This window comes from Vipera ursinii, assembly GCF_947247035.1.
Source record: "Vipera ursinii genome assembly, chromosome: 1".
NCBI lineage: Eukaryota > Metazoa > Chordata > Lepidosauria > Squamata > Viperidae > Vipera > Vipera ursinii.
In genome coordinates this window covers 107301671-107327272 of record NC_139512.1, presented here as the reverse complement: position 1 = coordinate 107327272, position 25602 = coordinate 107301671, and the positions used below count along the sequence as shown (strand labels likewise).

General features: G+C 37.9%; 1 protein-coding gene across 2 annotated transcripts in view; it reads right to left on the bottom strand.

The window, feature by feature from the left end:
* Window positions 1-3116: 3116 nt before the first annotated feature.
* The window catches only part of TOLLIP (toll interacting protein), a 34756-nt gene continuing 12270 nt past the window's right edge, over window positions 3117-25602 (bottom strand). The window contains exons 4-7 of one of the 2 annotated variants that reach the window (XM_083379608.1): window positions 23133-23285; window positions 17901-17991; window positions 12085-12105; window positions 3117-7043 (exon numbers count right to left, since the gene is read on the bottom strand). In XM_083379608.1, coding sequence (XP_083235734.1) covers window positions 6829-7043; window positions 12085-12105; window positions 17901-17991; window positions 23133-23285 — 480 coding nt within the window. In that variant the 3' untranslated portion in view covers window positions 3117-6828. The remainder of the gene's footprint in view (window positions 7044-12084; window positions 12106-17900; window positions 17992-23132; window positions 23286-25602) is intronic. The other variant, XM_083379609.1, reaches the window with a different exon arrangement.

The following is a 25602-nucleotide window of genomic DNA, read 5'->3' as shown; positions in this document are numbered from 1 at the left end:
TTTCAGAGTTATGGCCTTCGCAGCATCCCCATGATCACGTGATCACAATTCAGACACTTGGCAACTGGTTTATATTTATGACCGCTGTTGTGTCCCAAGGTCATGTGATCACCTTTTGCAACCTTCTGGCAAGCAACGTCGACGGGGAAGCCAGATTCACTTAACCACCGGGTTGTTAATTAGCTGCAGGGATTCACTTAACAACTATGGCAAGGAAGGTCGTAAAATGGGGCAAAACTCACTTGACAAGTGTCTCACTTAACAATAGAAATTTTGGGCTGTTATGGTTAAGTCAAGGACTACCTGTCAAAAGGATTGCTCCAGCCACATGAAACTGCCACCAGCAGACCAATGGATTTATTAAGGTGGACGTTCAAAACCAGCTTTGAAATAAAAATTGACATCTGATCGTAGCAATGTCTTCTTAATGTAAAAACCATATGTAGGTGTTTGTTTGTTTTTGTATCTGGTTATTAGTGGAATGGAGATAAGAGCATAACATGGGGACTTCACTCCCGTCCATTCACTTGGGATCCCAGATTAGCTTCTTTTGTTGTATTGAAGAAATTTGTGTATCGCCATGAGTCACAAACAGAACGACACTTTATTGACTTCATTTGCTGAGGCAGCAATGGATGACTATCAGATGCATCTTTCGTTTATGTCGTATTTCTACCATCCTGAGATTTATCAAGTCATTGCATCAGGCACATGGACTGGCATGATAAAGGTATTACACACGACACATGTTTCCCAAGGGAGCAGTATGCAGTTAAACAATGTTTGGTTATGAGTTCCACCTTGCTTGTGACATATTGCATCACCAAAATGTTGTTGACGACTATTTTGATCACTTGGTCTTGAAAGAATGGTTCAAAAGACTGGATCAGAGTTCCTTGACGTGAACTGATTTGAGAGGATTTCCTCAGTCGTCGAGATACCCATTTAACTATGTACACAGGAAAAGATGGCTGCAATTTAATCCTTCAGTTAGATCTTTATGATTTACCCACCTTGACAAAGAATCTTGCGACAAGATTATTTTCTTGAGATTGCAATCAAATAAATGCTGGAGGGGGGGTATTTTTCTTTTTCCTTTCTGCATCTGACCAATGACCAAACCAGTTACATGCTCAACAAATAGCAAATTGTATGGTAGTCAAGGTAGACTGGGGGGCGGGGGGGCGGGAACAGCTGAGGCCATAGCATTTGGATCATCCTGGAAACTGTGCCAGGATTAAACTAAATTGAAATTGTTGGTCCTGCTGCCAAGAGTGCTTTCTTCCAAAGTAATGCCTGCAAATGGGACTGTAAGTTCCAATGGACTGCCTTTATAAAACATTGACAATGTAGACTTATCTTGATCTTTATGGCACCTTCAGGAATCAGAGGGAGTGGCCATCAGTAGCATGCTTAAGTCATATATTTGCAGAACAGTGTTTTCACATGCTTATAAACCTGTAGGAAGCATATAACTCATTAAATATCTAAAAATATCTCCTCTGCCTTTTCCTACTTCTGCTTTTTTATCCCCTTACAAAAAGAACAAAAATGAGTAGAAAAATAATAAAATGACCCCTTTCTCAATGACCCTTCTCCAACCAGACAGTCTCTGATGCTGCTGCAATGACTGAAAATGAGATGAGGAGATTGTGCAACCACCCCTTATAGCAGGGGTGTCAAACTCAATTTCATTGAGGGCCGCATCAGCATTGTGGTCGCCCTCAGGGGGCCAGGGTGGGCGTGGCCTACTGGGTGGGCGTGGCTAGAGTGCATATGGCCTACTGGGTGGGCATGGCCAGCTCTACATTGTTCACATCAAGGGTGCCTATGGAGGCCTGGGCAGGAGTGGGACAGATCTGAGGGTCTCTGGCAGAAGGAGGGTCTCTGGGCCAGGGCCAAGGCAGTGGGGGCCGTTCCCTCACTGTTTTCAGGATGGCTTCGTGGGCCACATGAAACCACTTCGCAGGCTGGATCCGGCCCCCAGGCCTTGTGTTTGACATGTCTGCCTTATAGGATGTGTACAAATGGCTTGCTTCTTGCAAAATTTTACAAAACATTAAGACAACTCCCAAATGAAGTTCTATGCCTGGGTATCTCTGTGGTGGAGGAAGTGTTGTCAAACACTCAAGTGTACCAGGAGTCTAAAGCAATACAATTTAACATAAGCAAGGGAATGGAATGGAATGGAATAGGAGAGGAGAGGAGAGGAGAGGAGAGGAGAGGAGAGGAGAGGAGAGGAGAGGAGAGGAGAGGAGAATTAGAATATTCTTTATTGGCCAAGTGTGATTGGACACACAAGGAATTTGTCTCTAGTGCATAAGCTCTCTGTACATACAAGCAACAAAATGATAAATCATAAGATACAACCAACAAAGCGATAGTCATAAGATACCAATAGGAGCAGGTAATAGGAAAGATGAGAAGGATAGTAGTAATATAGCCCTATTACATGGTTAAATATCCTTAGGCATAAATTAGTGCTGTGGGAATTACCGGTATGTGTTTAGCAGGGTGATGGCATGGGAGGAAAACTGTCTTTCTGTCTAGTTGTTTTGGCACACAATGACCTATTGCAGCTCTACAAGGGAAGGTTGCACAATCCCCTCATCTCCTTTTCAGTTACTGCAGCAACAGCAAAGACCTTCTCTGTGCTTGGTTGGAGAGGATTAAGAAAGAGGCCATTTTATCATATTTCTATTCATTTCTGTACTTTTTGTAAGGGGATAAAAAGTGTGTAACAAAGATATACAACTGGGTAATCTTAGTTGGCAACATTTTTTAAAAAAATGTTAAAATTTGCTGAAGTAAAAAGATTTTCAGTAAAGTTTGCACTTGCTTTTACAGCTATACTGAAACAGCTACTATTCCTGCCAGACTGCTTGCAAAGAACTGCAACATGAATTAACACAGAATCAACTCAAATCTAGATTTCTTCGACTCGAGGGCACCACTCCACTCAGTGAAGGTTACTGATTTTAAAAGGATTTGTTCCATCTTTCGTGAATATCTTGGAGATACGCTTGGAGATATACCATTACACACAAACAAATGAATAGTCAAGGAAGCTTTAGGACTTTAGATATTCTGTATTTGACTACTAACTGCTAACGCTTTGTGAAGACTGTCTACATCTTACTGAATACAGATAGCCTCAGCAACTGTCATGGTTTGAAGCAACATGCCTCCCATAAAAGACCCATGGCCATAAATGATCTGATATACATTTATTAAATTAGATAGAATGGGAAATTATGTAATGCAAACAGCTGAATATCAATAAGAGTATTAAAGAACTGTTTCCAGAATTACAGCAAAACACCCTCAGTACAGCATTACAGGTCAGCCAACACAGGCAATAATATCTAGAAAGGGAAACGCTTAGAATCATCAGGACATAGTCAGACAGAATTGGATAAAAGGTGGCAAGCATCTAGCTAGGCAAAATGTTCCTGAATTTCACTAGTCTTGGATTCTTGGTGGGTTTAAAGCTACTATCAATGCTCTGGGCTGGGTAACAAACTGCTGTCACAAAGAACATAATGAAAAACGCAAGGAAATGTTTTGTGCTGCCTAGCATTTATTTTATGTGGCAGATAACTGGTGCATTTCAGTTCTACACCTCAGAAATCTGTATCCCAACTTTACTCATGATGGACTGTACATTTCACTGAAATCCATGAGAAGCATTTCCATCTTTGTTTATAGAATCAAAGTACATCCAGGAACGATCACAAAAACATGGATGTAATTGTTAACAATGCTTGCATCCTACCCTTTTGAGCATGGGTGTCAAACTTGCCGCGTCACGTGACTTTTTTTTTTTTTTTGCATTGCCAGAGCTGGGGTGAGCGCGGCCTCCATATCATGCAATGGGCCCACAGGCCAGCAGTTTGACACCCCTGCTTTTGACAGTGGACTACTCTATCACTGGAAAGCTTTTCATCCAGCAGAGCTTTCCAACTGGCTAAATGGCAAAATGAGAGCCAGGGTCTTTGCCAGTTTCCTTTCCCTCAGCCTCCAGATCCTTTACCCCTTCCAAATAAGTACCCTGGGGGAAAAAAAAACAATAGGAATTCTTCTAAAACAACCTTCTAAAAATATACTTCTCAGTGGAAAAATGCTGATCAGATTTCTGTGAACAGCTCTATTAGCAGGAAAGCCAAACAAACCGTTAGATCTATCTGAAAGTGGAGTTATTTAACTTCAAAAAGAGCAAGAATACAATTCATTGACCTGCTCTTTAAAACCTCCTTCATTGTCCATCTCTGAGTAAACTTAAGCATTTAGAAGTAGATCTAAACTTTCTTTAAATTTTGCAGTAGATTTATGAAGACTCTTCAGAAACCTCTCTGGATGTGCACCGTGCACACATAAAAAAGCAGCCAAGGCTCGGAGGCTCAATAAATATCCAGAAGTCAAAGTCAATGTGGCAACTATCTGTGCAGAAATGCATCTCAAAACACAAACACAAGACTTTAAAAGGTACGTGAAGTAGCTGTGCCAAAGCTTCAGCTGAAGCTACTTCATAGCTTGCCACCTCCTCCTGATCCAAAAAAGACACTTCATTCACAAGTGAAGCATCACTGAAAAATCTGCACAGCCGTATTATACAGCTCACGTTATTCCACTAGGATAGTACTATGGTGTATTCCAGACTTCTGGCTCATTGCTTCAAATTAATGGAATATCTTAAGGGTCTTAGCTAAACAAATTCACAAGAATTCACCAATGTATTACTGATATATGACTGGCATTAACTGTAACATTAATCTGAACGTACTACAAAGTATGGAGAAAGGAACACAGTTGATTTTCAGATGGACACATACCTCTTCTAGAGCTTCTGAAAAGCACTTATTTCATGTAAAAAGCAACAGAAAGGGAAAGGAATGATTTAGCATTGACAAATACTAATCTATTAAACTTATGGGAGTAAAATAGCTACAGTTTAAACAAAGCAATAAATGGATCTGATACTGTATTTAAAATTATTTTCTCAATATATTTTAACAATTAAAAAAATAAATATTTTAACTATAGCTAGCTCTGCCAGGAGTTTTCATGATGATACAATAAAGCAATTCTAATAGACCTTTTCTATTAGAGAGAAAAAAAAGCATGAAATAATGAGGTTCTTCTTCTTTCAAAGCAATAAATTTGATGATCACCTTGATGCCTTATTGTCTTCAAACACTTTAGGAAATACAAAGTATGTCCGGCAATTATAGACAGCATTTAAAAATGCTTAAAACGATAAAAAAAACTCAAATAGCATGTAAAGTGTGTCTATTAAAGTGCATTGTTTCACTTTTCCCAACTTTAAACAAATATAAACTTTGTTACCTCCAACAGATCTACAACTTTAATAGAAAATTATTATGTACAGCTTCTGTATATTGGGATTGTACTCTAAATGTGGCAGGTCTTCATTTGTGGCAATGAATTGCTTTCATATGCTTCGCCTTCAATAGAATTAAAGATTAATTGGGACCTTAGGAAATTACAATTGTGAATATTTGAAATGCTTTTCAAAGCATTATTGTTTATAACAACTGACCACAAGGAAGTATATTACATTGGTAATTCTCACAAATATAGGAGCAAACAAGCATGAAAAAACACATCGGGAAGATTTCTGTCCCCTTCTGGCATGCAAGTAGTCCTCAGGTTACAATAGCAATTGTGACATTAAGCAATATGGTCATAAAATGCGACACATGTGACTGCGTCACTTAGCAACAGCCATTCCAGCTGGTGAGCAAGGACCTCACATGACCACGATGTGGAGAGAGGCACTGAAATGGCGTCCCAAGCAAGCAGGCAAGGGGCAAAAGCTGTGGGCGGGCTGCTGGTGTGGGTGGGCGCTGCAGAGCGCAGGTAGGCAGGTGCTGTGGGTTAGGTTCTACGGAAAGCAGGTGGGCAAGTGCCGTGGGAGACAGAGTATAAGATCTTCATGCTCCTCGGGAGAAAAAGTGGTGGCAGCAGAAGCGACTTACAATACAGTAACTTGTGATCTCCTGCCAGTTTCTCCAGACTTTGCTTCTGGGAAGCTGGTGACTGCAGAATGCTTTGATGGCCACAATTACAAGGACCCACTACAAGTCTTCCTCATTCAACACTTGTCACAATTTTGAATGGTTGCTGAATAAGTTTGCAGCCCAAGAACTACCTGTATGTTTCTGTGTCTTACAAAAGGGGTGTTTGTCATTTCAGAAGCACAGCAGCACTTCGTTCAACAAATAAAAAGAAAAAATCATAAATACATTGCATTGGTGCCCAATTAGCAGGTTGAAAAGTGATCTCTCATTAATAAAACTGTGAAAGTTGCAACAAAGCTAGTATTCCATAGAAATTGCCTTAATGTTCAAATATCACTAAACAAGCCAAAGGGAACTACATAATCTTCTTTTTTGTCTCACAGAAAGGGTTTGCTTAAGAGAGACTTTGCTCTTTAATAGCAATTTATAGAACATCCCTCAGCTGATACTCCCCCCACTCCCTGATTTTCAATGTATAAGGAATAACAAGTGGAAGAGAAACTTGGTTGGTTTTGGAACGCAAACTAAAAAAGTGGGAAGGGGAATTGGCAGAGGTATTTCAACACTACCTTTCAACAGAAATGTGGACAGGGTAGAAGTGATAACTATAAAATGGCTGAGATTTCTGTAAGGTTATCTGTAAAAACCAATATTCCAATGACCATGACAAAAATGGATCACAGCCTCTCAGATAGGTTGCTGGCTTGGGATTTTTTTTCTAACTAAATTCCTGGCTTGGCAAATCAAAATTAAAGGTAACAACGATGAAGGGTTGTATGAGAATGATCTAAGCCTCTTCTGCAATTTGAAGCAAGGAATTGATAGCGGCATCCTTGTTCCCTCTCTGAGCTTCTAGTACTGAACGGATTACTTCTTTGTCCATGTTGGGGAACATGTCCTGGATAGATTTTAGATCCTCTTCATTACATACATGTTGGGGGTTGGTTGCAGGTGGTGGAACTGCCACAGGTAGCATGCCTGGGTTACAAACAGCAGGCATCCCTGGAAAAAGACAAAGAATGGAGACTGATTGGAAAATACAAAATTCTAATGAATTTAAATGTACTGCAGTGTGTAACATCTTCCCTTTAAATAATTGTTAATTCCAGACATATAGATAAAAAGCATTTAAAAGCAGGTACAATAAAACACCAGATGCAATTCTAGATCATTAAGGTTATATGAAAGATGTAGGTGAACATTAAATTGGAGGCGATAAGAGTTACAGAATATAATAGTCAATGGAAGCTGTTCTCCTAGTACAGGGGTAGGCAACCTTGGCTCTTTTATGACTCGTGGACTTCAACTCCCAGAATTCCTGAGCCAGCTATGCTGAGGGGAAAGACAGAGGTTTCCAAGCTGAGCCATGCTGGCTCAGGAATTCTGGGAGTTGAAGTCCACGAGTCATAAAAGAGCCAAGGTTGCCTACCCCTGTCCTAGTATATCATGAAACAAATAACTTCCCATCAGTCATAACAATTAACCAAAGTCAAATTGGTTTAACTCCTAGTAACTTTATAATAATATATCTTCTTGCTGATACCCAAATCATCATTCTGTTTGTTGATCACCGGTTATCTGAAACTTCATTGATTTACACAGTACATAAATATTTACAAGATACCTTCTAAAAATGAAGTTAGTATTATAGAATGTTTATTCAAATGTTAAACAAAATAATGACTTTTACTACAAACCCTGATTTTGTGAATCTTATTGACTAATAGTTTTAATAATTAAATTTAGTTTTCTTAACTAATGATTTAAATGATGATCCCTAACCCTAAGCCTTTGCAAGTCAGGCAATTGTAGGAGATTGGACTCCCCCTCTGCTTTTAACTAACTGGAATCCATTCTTACATGGAATCCTGGGACATTTAAAAGGGTGGAAATTTCTATGAATTTAAAAATTAGCTGTTTGTGCTACAAACCTAAAATTAACTATTTAGCTCTGTGATATGGTCACATTTATATATGTGAAAACACCTCAGAAATTAAAATATTTTTCCTGAAGTCTATGAAGAGTTGGCTCCGTGTTATTTGTAATCAATGCAAGCAAGATGAACAATATAGCAAATTATACACTAGAATAAAGTACTGAATTTCAAGAACTAACAGAGTAAGAAAAGAAGGAGTCCATTCAGACAGCTCAAGTGACCATACTATATACCTTGTCAGACAAGGTTTACGCTCTTCTGTTTTAAACAGTATGGTTCTTTAAGATGGTTGATCATTTAAGATGGTTGCCAACTTTTCAAGAAAATTAGCCAGGACTTCCCTGAGCCCCTGTATCCTGCATTGATACTTCCTGCATATCAGTCCTGCTTTGCAGTAATGAAAAGATTTTTTAAAAAGTACTATTTCCAATTATCTTCAGAGTGAATCAAAGAAAATAGCAAAGGAAACAAAAGTCTGACAAGGATAGGGGGAAAATGGAAAATATATAATTTAAAGAGACTGATACACAATAATCCTTGGAAATATAATGAATAAACCAAACTTGGCTATTAAGAAAAACCCTTAGCATAGCTGGTTTCTCACTACTGAAAAATAATGTCAATAGAAACAGGATATTAATTATTTCAACTTCTGAGTTGAAGTTGAAATTATTATTTTGATTTAGGCACCTCCTGATAACGGTGAGTGGCTCCCAATATTAAAAAAAGAAGTTAAAATAAATTGGTTTTTTAAACAAGCAAAGTAGTACAGAATAATCAATAATTTGGAAACTGAATTCCCCATAGTCCACTATTTTCCGTTTAAAAAGTGCTCTTCAAAGTTTATAAAATTAATTTGGCTTCAAGTGCATCAGCGTGGTTATAGTGAGAAGCATACAGATATAAGCAATGGTACTTAAATGAAATGAAAAAGTAAAAAAATGGCAATGGATTTGATGATACATGATATTTTTACAAGGCAACACTCAGTACAAAAAATTAATCAATTCATATAGTGCAGAAAAAATTATAGACCTTAAAGACAATATTCTAATACAGTCAAGTGCCTTCATATCCTGATTATCTTGTTTCACCACTTTTTATCCCATAGTGGAAATACAATATTTGTGAAATATTTTCAAATGTATCAAAGAGGGAGAGAACCTTCCAAGTTTCATTATTAGCTTTTGTATCTGATTCAAATGCTGTATCATTTTATTTTCTTGGGGAAGAGGTCCCCTGCCCAAACTCAAATTTATGATGAATATTAAACATATATTATAATCAGAAAAGGAGATAGTTGTAGTACTTTGCAATTTCTTTTACATTTCTTCTTCAGCCTGACTGTTCCCAAATCCTGAAGACTAAGCATTTTATTAATCAAGGGCATTTCGCCAAGACACTTGACTGAACATTTTATATTGTAGTAAGGATGTCACAATACTGACTTTTGAATGATGAATTTAATACTGTGTTGCAAGAGAGACAGTGGAAATGCAGCTCATTTTTATTCCTTCCTATTTTTATAATAGAGCAAACGAAACTTATAAAACATGCGAGCTGCAAAAACTAGATGGTTACCAGAACTTTTCGGGGGTGGGGGGGGGGTTGCAGAGGAATCTAACAACATCCAGATTCGTAAAATAGTGTCCAGGAGTAAACAGGCTTAAATGTAAGCATATTTAAAGTAAAATAAAGCAAATAATCCTATTATTGTTTAAAATATTTTTCCCCAATTGGACAATATTTATTTAAATTTAAAGGCTGCCCAACTCCAAACAACTGACAAAGACAAAATGGAAAAATCATTCAATTCTGAATGTCTGCAAAGACCAACGTAACATCCACAGATCCAAAACCCACATCAAATAAAAGTGTCTAGGGTTCATCAGCTACTCTGTCTCCAGGCCTGGGAGCAGAACCAAATTTTGAAGAATTTTCAGAATACTATCACAATGGGAACATGTGGACCTTTGTGGGATACTATTCGAGAGGAAAGGTGGCTTAGCAGACAAGGTACACTTCCTAGGTCCTGATAGATGGCATTGTTAAGTTGAAGGACCTGGAGTATGTCCACTCTGTCCATTCTTATTCAGTGGGCAGAAACCTTTAAAGATAACCAGACCATATACCATGAGGAGCTTTGCAGGTGAAAATCAGTACTGAGAGTTACACCTATAAGACAAGTGACAAGTAGTAGAGCTCACATAACACATGGTACTGGAACACGAGCATTTTGTAATATGCCCATCACTGCCCATGCACCATCTAGCAATGGCTTCACATTTGCAAATATCTCTAGATGACATGAAAAAGTAACACTAAACTAATCTCTCTGTATCTCTCTCTCTCTCTCCAAACACAAACACACGCACACACAAACACACACACACTAAAACAAACCTTGAAGTTGAAGAGTACAGCTCAACAGAAAACAACAAATGGAACTGTTTGTTAAGGTGATAATATAGAACCTAACAAAACAGAAATGTACTTCAGGTTAAGTCTACCTCCAAGTATTAGAAGGCTCTCTGGGTAACACAATATTACTTCACCACATTCAAAAATCCCGAACAAGTGCTTCCTATGTACCAGGCGTCCCCAAACCCCAGGCCTCACAAGCAGCGGATGAGCGGTGCACAAGCAGTGCACACACATCACCTCCCCCCCACCTACTGCCACTGCCGGTCCGAGGATCTGGAAAGGTTAGGGACCGCTGCTACATACAACACAAACTTATTTATACTTCAATTCTCACTTTGGTATAGCTATCAACTTGGGAAGAACAGGACCAACCCTATTCATAAAATGTGCACTGAAATGCAGGGTCACTTTTTGGGGAGTAAAGAGTATCGGAAAAAAGACAATGCACATTATTTCCAAATATTTTAAAATGTTTAATAAAATATATAACAACTGACCAAACTTCTTCCTCTGAAAGTATGACAAGGAAAATTCAATAACTAACTTCCAGAATATTTGCCCTGTAAAACAGATGTGCAAAAAAAATTCTAGACGCATTTCCCCCCCCCCCTTAAAGTTTAGCAACTGTTCTAAATGCTAGGCTTTTTCCAGGCTCCAAATAAAACAGATCCACCTTTAACATTGCTTACTTGCAATGATTCAAGAGTCCAGAGTCCTTTAATTAGGTTGGTTTTTAATGTATATTGTCCAGCTTTGCCAGTCAAGTAGCAAAGACAGTTCCATCCTCACCGCCAGAGAAGGAAGAGGAAAGGCCAGGCAAAAACAACAGTGACTTAATCATCTGCTGAAACACAGACAATGGAAGGTCCTAATGAAATAATATGTGTGTGTGTCTGTCTGTCTGTCTCTCTCTCATATATATATCTCTCTCATATAATCTAAATACTTAACAAACATTATATATATATATATATATATATATATATATATATATATATATATATATATATATATATATATATATATATATATATATATATATATATATAGTGTCTGTGAAACAATATTACTCTTATTGCAGCTATAAGGCTCATACTTCCAGTGAAGATACAGAAGGTACTACATCTTCTGATCTGACAATAATGATTAAGTAGGTTTATTTAAATGAATTAGATATATTCATTTAAATAATAAAGTATATATATTGAAGATGAACACATTGAAATTAAATTAAGATTTGCAGTTGTTAGATAATTTTTCTTGAGTAATCCACTAGTTTATTTCCATACAGCTATGTTTCTATTACCTACTGAAAATGGAAAAGGTTAACTCAGTGGCTCCCAACCTTTTGTATATCCCGCACCCCTAGAACGCTTCTGATATATTCTCACACCCCTTACAAAAGTTTGAAATAAAGGCCAGAAATTATGCACATACAGAATAATTTTGAAAGCCCAAGTTTTCACACCCCCTGGAATATGGTCTCACATCCCCAGGGGGTACAAGCACCACCGGTTGGGAACCCCTGGGTTAACTAATGAGATTACATATTGTGACATCCTCCTGCAACATTCTGCATTCCAACATAATACATAACATACAAATAAAAATCAACTTATACAATATCATGCAGAATTCTTGTCTGATGGAAACGGAATGCAAAAAGAATTAAGACAACTTACCCAGAGCAAAATATTCAAGCCCTAAGGACGGATGAAAGTGAGGGAAAAGAATAAGACATGGAAAACAGATATTACTCCGTGTTATATGAGATATACCCTTGTAGGAAGAAAGGTGGAAAAAAAACAACAATTGCCCTTTAGATGTTAGCACGCTGGATGAGTAATTCTGGGAGTTGAAGTCCACAAGTCATAAAAGGGCCAAGTTTGAAGACCCCTGTCCTAGAGGTTTCATGTAGATGTAAAAAACTAAGACGGAGTCTTAAAGTACACCCCAAAGCATGGGCCTAGGATTAGACTGCTTACCACCTGGAGCTGATCCCAGAGAAGGAGAACTACAATGACATCCCACTCCCAACTCTCTCAGCTTGTCCATAAAAATACCAAGACTGATGATACTGAAAGCTTGTAAATATCAAGGGAAGCCAGGATGGATCCACTACTTCCAATATATGCCACCCAATCAACAAGTATGACCAATGCTGTCTCACTATTAAGATTTGGCCTGAAGCCAGATTAAAAGAGATCTAGATGATTCACTTCCTCTAAGATCCTCTGAAGTTGCAAGACAATCACTTTCTTGATAACCTTCCTTAAAAAGAGAAAGTTGGAAACTGGAGGACAATCATCCAGTTCTGTTGAATGCAGGGATAGTTTTTTTCATGGAAGAGGCTTAAAGAATAGTTTTAGTTCATTCTAGTCTGTTCTCTTCATTTTGTTGATTCCTCCCTTCCAACTTTCTTTTTCTAACTCAAAAATGTTTTATCAATAAGTTTCTATTTTCAAGAACTAGAGAAGACTTATCCACTAAAAAAACGTGAAGAAATAAGCCAAATATATTGATATGATTATATAAAGCTCATTGAAGCATTTATCTGAACATGGGTAGGCTAATGCCGAGTGGTGAACAAAAGCATGGATGTGATTCCTATCTGTATTTATCTACAAATCTTCGTGTATCCTGCATGAAATTCTAAAACACATTCAGCTGTTGGATACATTACTACAGATGTAAATTGGCTGCTATTTGTATATTGAAGGGAACATTTCATTTATCTGACAAAGTGAGCACATATCCTAATAGCTTATGCCACAAGAAATTTGCTTGTTTGCACTACAAGATTTGCTAATTTTTCATTCAGGTGACTAACATACATTATTCCATTTATTAATTCAATTTCTCTAATGCCCTCTTACAAGACTCAGAACAGTATATAAATAATAAAACACAGTATCTCTTCATCATCATAAATCACATACAATCTGTTAATTCTTCCAGGTTTTTCTCCATTTGCCTCAGATGGCTCTACCCAATTACCAACCCTATCTAAAACTTGCATAATAATCTTGCGGGTCTCTGAAATAATATGCCACCCTTTCTTCCCTAAAAACATCTAGGGTATCTTAAATAGGGCTGCCAAGCAAGAATCCCCAGCTAAAATCAGTCTAGAGAAGTATGTGTTCTTCACCACTTTTTCTAACACTTGGCAGGGTAGAACCTGTGCTTGTACCAGCACTTAGTCAAATTCAGTTTTGATCTTGGGTCATTGACACTCTATATCATTTCATACTCTTAATCTTCTGAAATCCCTTAAATAAATCAATAAAATAATTTGGAATCAGTAAAAAAAGAGGACCTCTAAAGAGCAATTCTGTTCAATGCCTTGGTCATTTCTTTTTTTCAACTAGCAGTGTCACAGAATTGCCTACTAACTCACTGGGAAAATCCTAATGCCACTCGGAAAAACTGCAGGATCCAATAAAGTGCCTGGAGTGGACCATCCTACCTGGATCCTCATTTTATTCAATGGAAAGTTAAAACATAACATCACTCTGTAGAATGCATTTTCAAATGAATCCGTGCTTGTAAAAAAAAAGAGAAAAATCCAGTTCAAAGGAAAAGGAAAGTCATGTGAGAAGTACAACATATGGGTAGTCGGCATTTAACGACTGTCTCATTTAGTGACTATTTGCAATTAGGACAGTGATGGAAAAAGTAATCTTAGGGCCAATCTTATGACCTTTGAAGGGCTATAGGGCAAAGGACAGCTGAAGCAATATCATTAGCAGTTACAATTTCACTTAGCGACTGCTCCACTTAATGGCCATATTGCCAGTCTCAACTCTGTCTGCTAAACAAGGAGTACCTATTTTCCATGCACGAACAATTCCACTATGGAACAATTGGATTTCAAGTAGTTCATGCCTAAAGTGAAACACATTTGTTTTGGTCCATAGGATGGAGGAAGGGAGTTGTTTATTCCAGGCAACAGTGGGTTTGGTGGTGTGGGGGGACAAGAATGGGGGGAAAAACAAGCCCACTGGAACCAGCATCTAATGGGGAGGGGGAGGGAAAAAGAGAGAAGGGAAGCTGCTGAGAAGACTGAGAGGGTAGACAGACCAGTGAGATATGCTAACTGGGGCATTAGCTAAACAGCAGCAGTGGGGGGGGGGAAACAGCTGTGTTAGTATGAAAATACATAATTCTCATTTTTTTAACATTAAACATCCCAAATTAACAGAGGCAATATGTAGGAAAAGGGACGGCAGAATTTGGGTGCAGAATGAAAAGGGGGATCAGTCTAGAATCCCTACATAGCCATCAAGAGAATTAGGTCCAACCTCCCTTGAGTGCAGTTGACCCTTATTTAATTCTAAGCAGGTGCCAACCATTAGTTGAGAAGATTCCTGTGCACAGGTTTTTAGCAATAAATCATTTTAATTCAACCTTCATGTGTGGATATGGCCTTTCACATGTGACACAACACCTCTTCATCTCTATACGCCTAATCAAACGTTAGTAGGACATATTGCATATTTGTGAAACATGCAATAAAATTTCATTTTTTTAAAAAAAAGTATTCATTCTCAGAAGAACCTACTGATGCTCATATATAGTAACACTAGAAAAAGCAACTCTTGGGGGAAAACATCTCCTTGGGAGAAAGCCGCAAGATTACCTATAATAACGTTCCTTACACAGAAAGTCAGCACTGTAGAATAAAGTAAATAGGCAACGTGATAGTTTCATCAACAGACAGACATCCATTACAACAACTTTAATGTAGCAGCAGCAATATTAAAAAGTAGTTTTATTATTACAAGACACTGAAATGCTATAGAGCCTGTGGACCCATGTGAATATACAGGGAGTGCAGAATTATTAGGCAAATGAGTATTTTGACCACATCATCCTCTTTATGCATGTTGTCTTACTCCAAGCTGTATAGGCTCGAAAGCTTACTACCAATTAAGCATATTAGGTGATGTGCATCTCTGTAATGAGAAGGGGTGTGGTCTAATGACATCAACACCCTGTATCAGGTGTGCATAATTATTAGGCAACTTCCTTTCCTTTGGCAAAATGGGTCAAAAGAAGGACTTGACAGGCTCAGAAAAGTCAAAAATAGTGAGATATCTTGCAGAGGGATGCAGCACTCTTAAAATTGCAAAGCTTCTGAAGCGTGATCATCGAACAATCAAGCGTTTCATTCAAAATAGTCAACAGGGTCGCAAGAAGCGTGTGGAGAAACCAAGGCGCAAAATAACTGCCCATGAACTGAGAAAAGTCAAGCGTGCAGCTGCCAAGATGCCACTTGCCACCAGTTTGGCCATATTTCAGAGCTGCAACATCACTGGAGTGCCCAAAAGCACAAGGTGTGCAATACTCAGAGACATGGCCAAGGTAAGAAAGGCTGAAAGACGACCACCACTGAACAAGACACACAAGCTGAAACGTCAAGACTGGGCCAAGAAATATCTCAAGACTGATTTTTCTAAGGTTTTATGGACTGATGAAATGAGAGTGAGTCTTCATGGGCCAGATGGATGGGCCCATGGCTGGATTGGTAAAGGGCAGAGAGCTCCAGTCCGACTCAGACGCCAGCAAGGTGGAGGTGGAGTACTGGTTTGGGCTGGTATCATCAAAGATGAGCTTGTGGGGCCTTTTCGGGTTGAGGATGGAGTCAAGCTCAACTCCCAGTCCTACTGCCAGTTTCTGGAAGACACCTTCTTCAAGCAGTGGTACAGGAAGAAGTCTGCATCCTTCAAGAAAAACATGATTTTCATGCAGAACAATGCTCCATCACACGCGTCCAAGTACTCCACAGTGTGGCTGGCAAGAAAGGGTATAAAAGAAGGAAATCTAATGACATGGCCTCCTTGTTCACCTGATCTGAACCCCATTGAGAACCTGTGGTCCATCATCAAATGTGAGATTTACAAGGAGGGAAAACAGTACACCTCTCTGAACAGTGTCTGGGAGGCTGTGGTTGCTGCTGCACGCAATGTTGATGGTGAACAGATCAAAACACTGACAGAATCCATGGATGGCAGGCTTTTGAGTGTCCTTGCAAAGAAAGGTGGCTATATTGGTCACTGATTTGTTTTTGTTATGTTTTTGAATGTCAGAAATGTATATTTGTGAATGTTGAGATGTTATATTGGTTTCACTGGTAAAAATAAATAATTGAAATGGGTATATATTTGTTTTTTGTTAAGTTGCCTAATAATTATGCACAGTAATAGTCACCTGCACACACAGATATCCCCCTAAAATAGCTATAACTAAAAACAAACTAAAAACTACTTCCAAAAATATTCAGCTTTGATATTAATGAGTTTTTTGGGTTCATTGAGAACATGGTTGTTGTTCAATAATAAAATTAATCCTCAAAAATACAACTTGCCTAATAATTCTGCACTCCCTGTAGAAGAACAAGACAGAAAAATGCAGCACACTCTGCCTACCACAACTGTGCTATTTGGAACATATTATTATTAACTTATTATTAAAAACCAAACCTCAGGCCTTTTATATGCCTGTCCTCCATGGGGAAAAAATGGAATTCTGAACTGTAGGCTGTCGCTAGAACATGTGGTAGTTAGTGATATCACAATTACGTTTTTACACAGCCATAATCATAACTTAAACTTATTTTATCTGGTCCAAAGCTCTGCAATACATTTAAGAGGAGGGGCCAGTACTGAACTTCTTCTTCTGGTCTCCAGACTTAGAATATTTGGCAGGAGCTTTCAAACAACTGTACTGAACTGCTGTGGCTTCTTTTTATATCCAAAGAACATACCGAGCAATGGGTTGGGATGGAGGGGAAGCTGGTGAAGAGTTTCATCTCCCTAACACAGGGGTATCAAACTGCTGGCCCGCAGGCCAGATGAGTCATGGCGAAACTGTGTCCCACCCCATTGCCAGGAATGGGGAAAAAAGTCGTGACACGTCACGTGACATTGCGAGTTTGACACCCCTGCTCTAACATATATTGGCCTTGTTTGGGACAAACCAAGCAAATCACTTAATCACTAATCAACTTGATGATACCTAACCCTCTGCTTAGCATTATGTGTGAATACACCCTATAGTTTGTGGAAATGAAGTTATTTTGCTTCCAATATTCGTAATTAAAACAAATAATAGTTTGATCATGTTGAGATAATTTAGAAAGCTGCAGCTAATTTAAACTGGAATTGAAAGTTTCTGTCTCCTCTTTGTAGCTGCACTAGCGGGATACAATGGCTCAAAGATAGCCCAAAAATCATTGACGCTCATTCTCATAGTATGACATTCACAGTTTAGAATTACACCAAAAATAAAGTAATATATATAAATATTATGTTGGCCTCACTGAAACTTTGTAGACCACTTGAACAACAAATATGCTTATTAGCATCAAATTGTTTCCTCATTCAATATTTCAGTTACTTAAGAGAACACAACTTCTCTCATCTTCTTTTTATGTTTAAACTTTTTCATAAAATTGTTTTTTTAAAGTGTGTATTAAAAATGGAAAAATGTATGATACCTGTAATAGGTACATATCCAACTCCTTGCTGATATACCGTTGGCATCAGGACCACTGGCTGGGGCTGCATCATCATAGCAGCTGGTAAAGACTGGATATCAAACAATAAGAGGAAAAAGGGTATTTTAAAACATATGCTACAAAAAAAGGCAGGCAGCAAGAAAAGTTGTTGCGTAAACTCTTCAATTGAATCAGTTATTTACATTACAATTAATAACAATCTGAATCAATACATTCTGTGACAAGAATTTAGTGGCACAAGAAAATTCAGGGAAATGCTCCTGAGCCTATATTTTAAAGGAAAGTATTATAATTTTTACACAGAGTTCAAATTAGTCTAATCAGTTTTGACAAACTTAAAACAGCTTTAAGTATTATTTTAGGTATTATTCTACTTCAGAAAATAAAAATAAACATTACTAAATTTCTAAAATGATTTCTTTTTTTTTTTTAATTTTTTTTAATTTTATTAAATTTATTATTTAAAAACATTGGACACAGTACCAGCGAGCTGACAAACCTTTTTGTCTACAATGTTTAAATATATATATATATACATGTATATATGTACATCAAAAATACACTTAAATACACTTAGATTACAAATCGGTGAAATACCACAATATTTAAAACAGTGAGCTAGTCTGTAAAACCTAATAGAGACCTTTCTTTTTATCCATCCAAAGATACAATTTGTTCCAAATTCTATAATAGTCTGATTGATCTTTATTCTTTAATTCCAAAGTTAATCTGTCCATTTCAGCGCAATCCCAAATTTTCCTAATAACCTCTTTTTGTCCTGGGATCTCATTCTTTTTCCATTTTTGCGCAAATGATATTCTAGCTGCTGTGATAATATGGATCGTTAAGTATAGCACATCTTTAGGATATTTCTCTTTCGTGATTCCCAACAAGAAAAGTTCTGGACTAAACTCCAGATCTTGTTTCAATATTTCTTTCAGCCAAATCCAAATCATTCTCCAAAATTTTTGTGTTTTACTGCAAGACCACCACGTGTGGAAGTATGTGCCTATCTCTTCAGAACACTTCCAACATTTGGGAGATACAGTTGTGTACATTTTTGCTAAGCGGGCTGGGGGAAGATGCCATCGGTAAAACATTTTAAATAAATTTTCTTTATACGATGAGGCCAGTGTTATCCTTTTATTCCTATCCCAAATTGTTTGCCAAGTATCTAGGTCGATGTTATGTCCTAAATTGTTAGCCCAGATCAACATGGGGTCTTTCACTTGCTCTTCAAACAGCTTATATCCCAAAAGTAATTTATAAAAATTCCTTATTTGTTTAGAGTCCGGTCCCAATAATATTTTGTCCAATGCTGTTTCAGAGGTATATATCCCCCATTCATTTTTATCCTTCCTAAATCTCGATTGGATTTGTAAGTAGGCCCACCAATCGAGTTTTATACCTTGTAATTCTAGTTCATTCCTAAGTTTCAATTCCCCCTCCTCATTCAGAATATCCTTGTATGAGATTATGTTACCCAAATCAAACAGATTTGGGTAAACTATCGCTTCAAGGGTGGATAGCCAGACCGGTATTTTGGTGTAATTGTGAGATCTAATTTTTTTCCAAGTATTGAGTAGTCTGAGCTTTGGAGCCTTAGAGACTGAACTCTGGATTGTCGGGCGTGGAAAGCGATCAGCTTGGTCTAGTCTGGTCTATCCTGGTAAATTTTGAATTTGTGAACTTTTGAAACTTTTGAAATTCTACTCTACTTGTCACGGGCGGCCATTTGATATAGCAATTTAGTAACTGGAGGTTTGTTTAGTGGGACACCTACTGGTCTTTGACAGCAGAGGAAGACGGAAAAGGTGCCAATTTCTGCGCCGGAAACGGGGGGGGGGGAAAAGAAGAAGAACGTGACTTTGATTATATTCATACTATAGAATTTTATTATATAAATTGCTTAGTAGGTAATAAGTATCTGGTGGTAACTGTTTTATATATCTTTTGTCATAGAGTTAAAAGGTTTATATAAGACTCAGGGTATTATACATTGATAAAACGCTGTTAAAATTGGGGAAACATGACAAGTATCTCGGGAGCAACTAAGCCTAGCGCTGGCAAAAAGGCAGCAGCACAGGGACAGGGGATGTCCTCAAGTCCCTCCAATCAGAAATCTATAGAGGATATGCTGCAAAGGGAAAGATCTAACTCGAATTCCTTTAAAGATTTACATGCCCTTTTGCAAAACCTACACGAGGCAATGGCCAAAAACCACGAGGAGATGAAGAGAGAAATAGGCCAAATAAGAAACGACACTGGTGAATTAAAGGGGAAAATCCAAGCGATAGATGATAAATTTGAAGGGATTCAACAGCAATTAGTCAAAAATGAACAAAGACTTCAAGATATGGAAGCTAGAATGGAAAAAGAGGAAAAGAGAGTAGATGATTTAAATGAAACACTCCTTCAGGCTAATAAGGAATTAGAAACAACAGTCATTTTTCTGGAAGCAGAAAAGGCTGCTCATTATCTACGCTTCCAGAACGTTCAAGAAAAAAGAGGGGAAGATCTGTTGGTCATGATGGCAGAACTGATGGCAAAGGCACTCGGTGTAGGGAAGGAGGAAATGCTGGCGGAAATTGATGAAACATACAGGGTCCAAACTAATTATGCGAGAAGGCACAACCTCCCAAAAGAAGTACATGTAAGGTTAGTTAAAAAATCAATTCGGGATGAGCTTCTGCATAGATCTAGAGAGGAACCATTAGAATTTCGGGGCCAACCAATCACCATCCTTAAACAGATACCTAAAAGGATGAGGGATCTGAGACGCGGCTATCAATTCTTAACATCCAAACTAATAAGAGAAAATGTAAACTTTAGATGGCTAACTCCAGAGGGTATTCTTGTTACGTGGCAGGATAGAAGGCATAGACTGGACACGATAGAGAAGGCAGAAGATTTTTACAAACGCCACTTCCATAGCCAAGAGGAAGTAGATTTAGAAGATCAAGATGGAAGGGAGGTAAGAGAAAGAGATACAATACGTGTGGCAATGGATGGGAAGATCTTAGCTACAGAGGATAGAAGGAACAAATCCGGTGAGTTAACAGAGAAACATGGAACTAGAGACAAGGAAGAGAGAGAGCCCCGAATCACGAGATCCACAAAAACCAGAAATAAGTAAGATGAAGGGAGGTGAGTGTAGTATTATGTCTGTGAATATTAATGGATTGAATTCGCCAGTGAAAAGGCGGAAATTTTTTAATAGGCTTATTCACCAACAATTGGATATCGTGGCAATACAAGAAGTCCATATAAAGGAACAACAAAAATATTTGTTAGTACAACCAAGAATAGGGAACCTATTCGTTTCCTTAGACCGACACAAGAAAAAGAGAGGAGTGGCACTATATGTAAACCCAAAATTGACTGCAAAACTAATTTATAACGATAAAGAGGGTAGAATACTGATAGTCGAGGTTATAATAAATCACAGGAAGGTCATGATGGTAGAGATATATGCCCCAAACCATAACCAAGAACAATTTTTCAAAACACTTCACAATAAGATATGTAGCATTGATTATGAGGAGATTTGTTTAATAGGAGATTTTAATGCTATCCTAGATATAAATTTGGATTATATGGGAAAGACGCTTAGGAAAAAGAAGAGAAGAACTCTACCGAGATCTTTTCTTAACTTGGCTGAGGAACTAAATATCCAAGATGTCTGGAGGGAAAGAAATCGTAAGGCTAGACAATATACATATTACTCCAACCGACATAACTCATGGTCTAGAATAGACATGGTGTGGATGACGAAAGAAATTAGTTCAGAAATAGATGAGGTACATATAGCGACAGGTACTTGGGCAGATCACAATCCTATTAAACTTATCTGGAAAGGTTCCAAAAAAATATCCAGATGGACGCTTCAAAGAGCAATTTTAAAAGAAGACGAATTCAAATCTAAGATGGAGAGAGAACTAAGTTTTTTCTTTAAGGAAAATAAAGCTATAGACACCTCAGTACAAAACAATTGGGATACAGCTAAGGCTGTGATGAGAGGGGAAGCGAGGGCATATATGGTATATAAAAATAAGGGGAAAAGACAACAACGGGAAAGATTAGAAGAGGAATATAAGAGCTTAGAAGTTACACTCCAACAAGATCCACAAAAAGAGAATATCAAGCAATTTATGGATCTGATTAAACACAAACTTAACATTCTAGACAAAGAGAAATTGGCACAACAATTGAGAAACACGAAACAAAATTTTTTTGAAAATGCAAATAAACCGGGCCGGTGGCTCGCATACAAATTGGGAAAACAAAATAAAATGATTTCTGAAGAGCTGCTTGATTGGTTGAAATTCTGGTAGTCCTGCTATTTTGTGAAGAGTTTACAGAAAACAATATGCAATATCTGAAAGGTAAAATTTATTTCTTGGTATTTGGCCTTTATAATTCTTACAAAAAAACCAAACGTACCCTACACATTTTTCTCCTCTTATTTTTCACAATTCTGTGAGGTGAGTTGGGCTGAGAGTGTGTGATTGGCCCAAGTCAATCAGTTGGCTTTCACGGCTAAAGCGAAACTAGAAACCATGGTCTCTTGCTTGCTAGTCTGGTGCCTTAACCACTAGACCCAACTAGCTCTAATAACAGCTTCCACAATAAAAATACATATTTTTATTTAGTTAGCAATTCTATAAATTTGTTTTAAACAAGGTGCTATGGACAAAGAAAGCTTTTATGTTCAAGAATACAAACAATACAGAAAACTACTTAACTTTACTATCCCATATCAACATCCGCCCCATATTATTCATGAAGGCTTTTAAGTAAATTCAAATTTTAGAAATTACTCTAAGCTTAGAGTACAATAATAGGACTTAAAAACTACTTAAGTGATGTAAATGAAGTAATGTGCAACATTTGTGCATGTGCAAATGAGAGCCATCTTTATTAAAAATTCTCAAATTTTACTCATTTCCTAAATTTTCCATGATTTGTTTTGAAGAAAAACTGCCACCATTCCACTGGTATTTCTTAATATAGGAATACTCTATAGATTTAAGAAAATGAAAGTTTGGTGATTCAGTGAAAATTTGGAATGGAAACCGTATCACAATCATATCTGAATAAGTCATCACTAGCTAGTAATAGTTTCTTCTTCTTGTTTTCAATTTAACATTATTTTATGATCCATCTATTCAACTGCTAGCTATAACAGCTAGCTTAAGTGGTCTAGCTTACCGTATAGGACATGACCAGGTTAATCATTCCTTCTTTGTCATCTCCCTGCCTTCCGCTCAGGCTATACCATTCATCTTCTACTTTTCCTTGTTTCAGTGACTCAGGAATAGTAATATGGGTCCAAGCAATGCGATCATCTATTGAAAAAGCTCTCTGAAAAATAGAAGAAAAACTAAGTAGATGAAGAAGTATATTCCAAAAGATGGTTTTCCTAAATGCTAGATCAGATGAGGTTACATAAAATTGAAATCCCCTTTTTTCAAAAGCAGATTAATTTCTTCCCAGGTAAGAAATTACATCAATTAATAGGGGGAAATATTATTATATACACTAGCAGATAAAGCCCATAATTTTAGGTGCCAAAATACACCCAAAAAATTGAGTTCAGCTTACCTGCTCATGGACCTATCCATATGGTAATACTTTTAAAGTAGTCATATATCTCGTATGTACCTGCATATAAGTCTACCTGCTGCTAAGGGCCTTTAATTTTTAATCAAAATGCTATGAAATTATCTGTAGGTGGCTCATTTTTTTGTGATATTTTTTGTGGCATTGTGGTTACAAATTTGAAGATCAGCTTACCTGCAGACAGAATTAAACCCAGACCACATGAATTACATTGGTTGAATTCCTGCTTTAATGTGCCCAGCTATGTGTACTTTCCAGATAACTTCAACCATTAGCATGATTATATGAAAAATATTCCATTGCTGAACACATGGAAAAAGGTTAGATGTATGGTGACTAAAATTGGTTGCAGTATTCCAGGTGTGGTCTTACTAGGGTTTTATAGAATGCGTTAGGGTATGAATTCTCAAGCTGTGTTCCTAAACCTGGGGTAACTGAAAGATGTGCGGACTTCAACTCCCAGAATTTTCCAGCCAGCAAAGCTAAGAAACATTGTTCTAGCTAGTGTTGGTGCAGTAAAGGCTACCTGATTTCCTGACAAACAATAGATAAATAGATAAAAAATCTCTACTTTTGCTCATATATTTGCAGGTAAACATACAAATAAGACTTTTGTTATTTATAAAGCCCCATTGCTTTCACATCTTTTTCATATCTTGATTGAATTTGTAAATATGGCCACCATGATAGGTCAATACCTTGTTGTTGTAATTCTTGTCTAGATTTCAATCTTCCTTCATTGTCCAGTAAGTCTTTATATGTTACAAGTTGATCATAGTTACCGTATTTTTCGGACCATAAGACACACTTTTTTTCCCCAAAAGTGGGGGGGAAAACGAGGGTGAGTCTTATGGTCCGAAGGTGATCCGTATGGCCAGCCCCAACCTCCGCAAGTGGAAAGTAAGGGAGATTGCCAGGAGCACGAATCGGCACGTGCTGAGAAACGCCGATCTCACGATCCTGCACTCTCCCTCGCTCGGTTTCAGCTTCCCTTGCTACAAGAGAAAGCAGGCTGAAACTGAAAGAGGCAGATTGCCAGGAATGCGAATCGGCTGATCTCGCGCTGCTGCAATCTGCCTCGTTTCAGCCTGCTTTCTCTTTTAGCAAGGGAAGCTGAAACCGAGTGAGGGAGTTTGCAGGAGCGCGAGATCGGCCGATTCACATTTCTGGCAATCTCCCTCACTCCGTTTCACACACGGACCATTTCCTATTGCACAAAGACCAGCAAAGTGAGTGGCTCAGATTTTCAGTGGGAAAACGAGTGAAAGCAAACAGAGGGCCAGCTGCATTTCTGAGAAGAGATCCCGTTTAACATCTGGTAAACAATCTGGAACTGCAATTCAGAAAGAAGGAGGTCTGCACATCACAAGGAGCCACAAGATTGTTTTAAGTGACAAGCAAAACAAATGAGCCTCAGTAAGTTGGGCCTGACTGGTAAAAAGTTCCCAAACTGTCCCTAATCTAGTTAGCTAAGTTTCATGTTCTTTTCTCTGCTGGGAAGAGTATGGAAGGAAGCCGTCAACCAAGTGAACTTTAAAAATGGAATTAAAATAAAAAGGGATCCATGGTTTTGTTTTGTTTCTTTAATTCCAGACAAAGTGAAAATTCTCAGGTTACATCTGCAATGGTGACAAACCACAAGCCATGTTTGCTTATAAACGTGTTAGCGGCCCAGCCATAGTTTTTGTCTGTGTAACCGAGTCTCTACAAGACCCCCGCTGCAATCCTCTCTCGTAATTTCTCTGGGATGCAAAATAAAGAGTTGCTGGTACCCCATCTTGCGGGATTAGTGAAGGATAATTCAAACAATAACCCATGTAAAGTATTTCGAGTAACGCTCAGCATTGCCTGAAGTTCAATCCATTTAATGGCGACTGGAAGGAAGGAAGGAAGGGACAATGGGAGAGGGAGGGAGAGAAAGAGAGAGAGAGAGAAAGAGAGGGAGAGAGAGAGAAGGAGAAAGAATTTTTTTTCTTGTTTTCCTGCTCTAAAAACTGGGTGCGTCTTATGGTCCGGTGTGTCTCATGGTCCGAAAAATACGGTAATTAAGTTTGGGTAA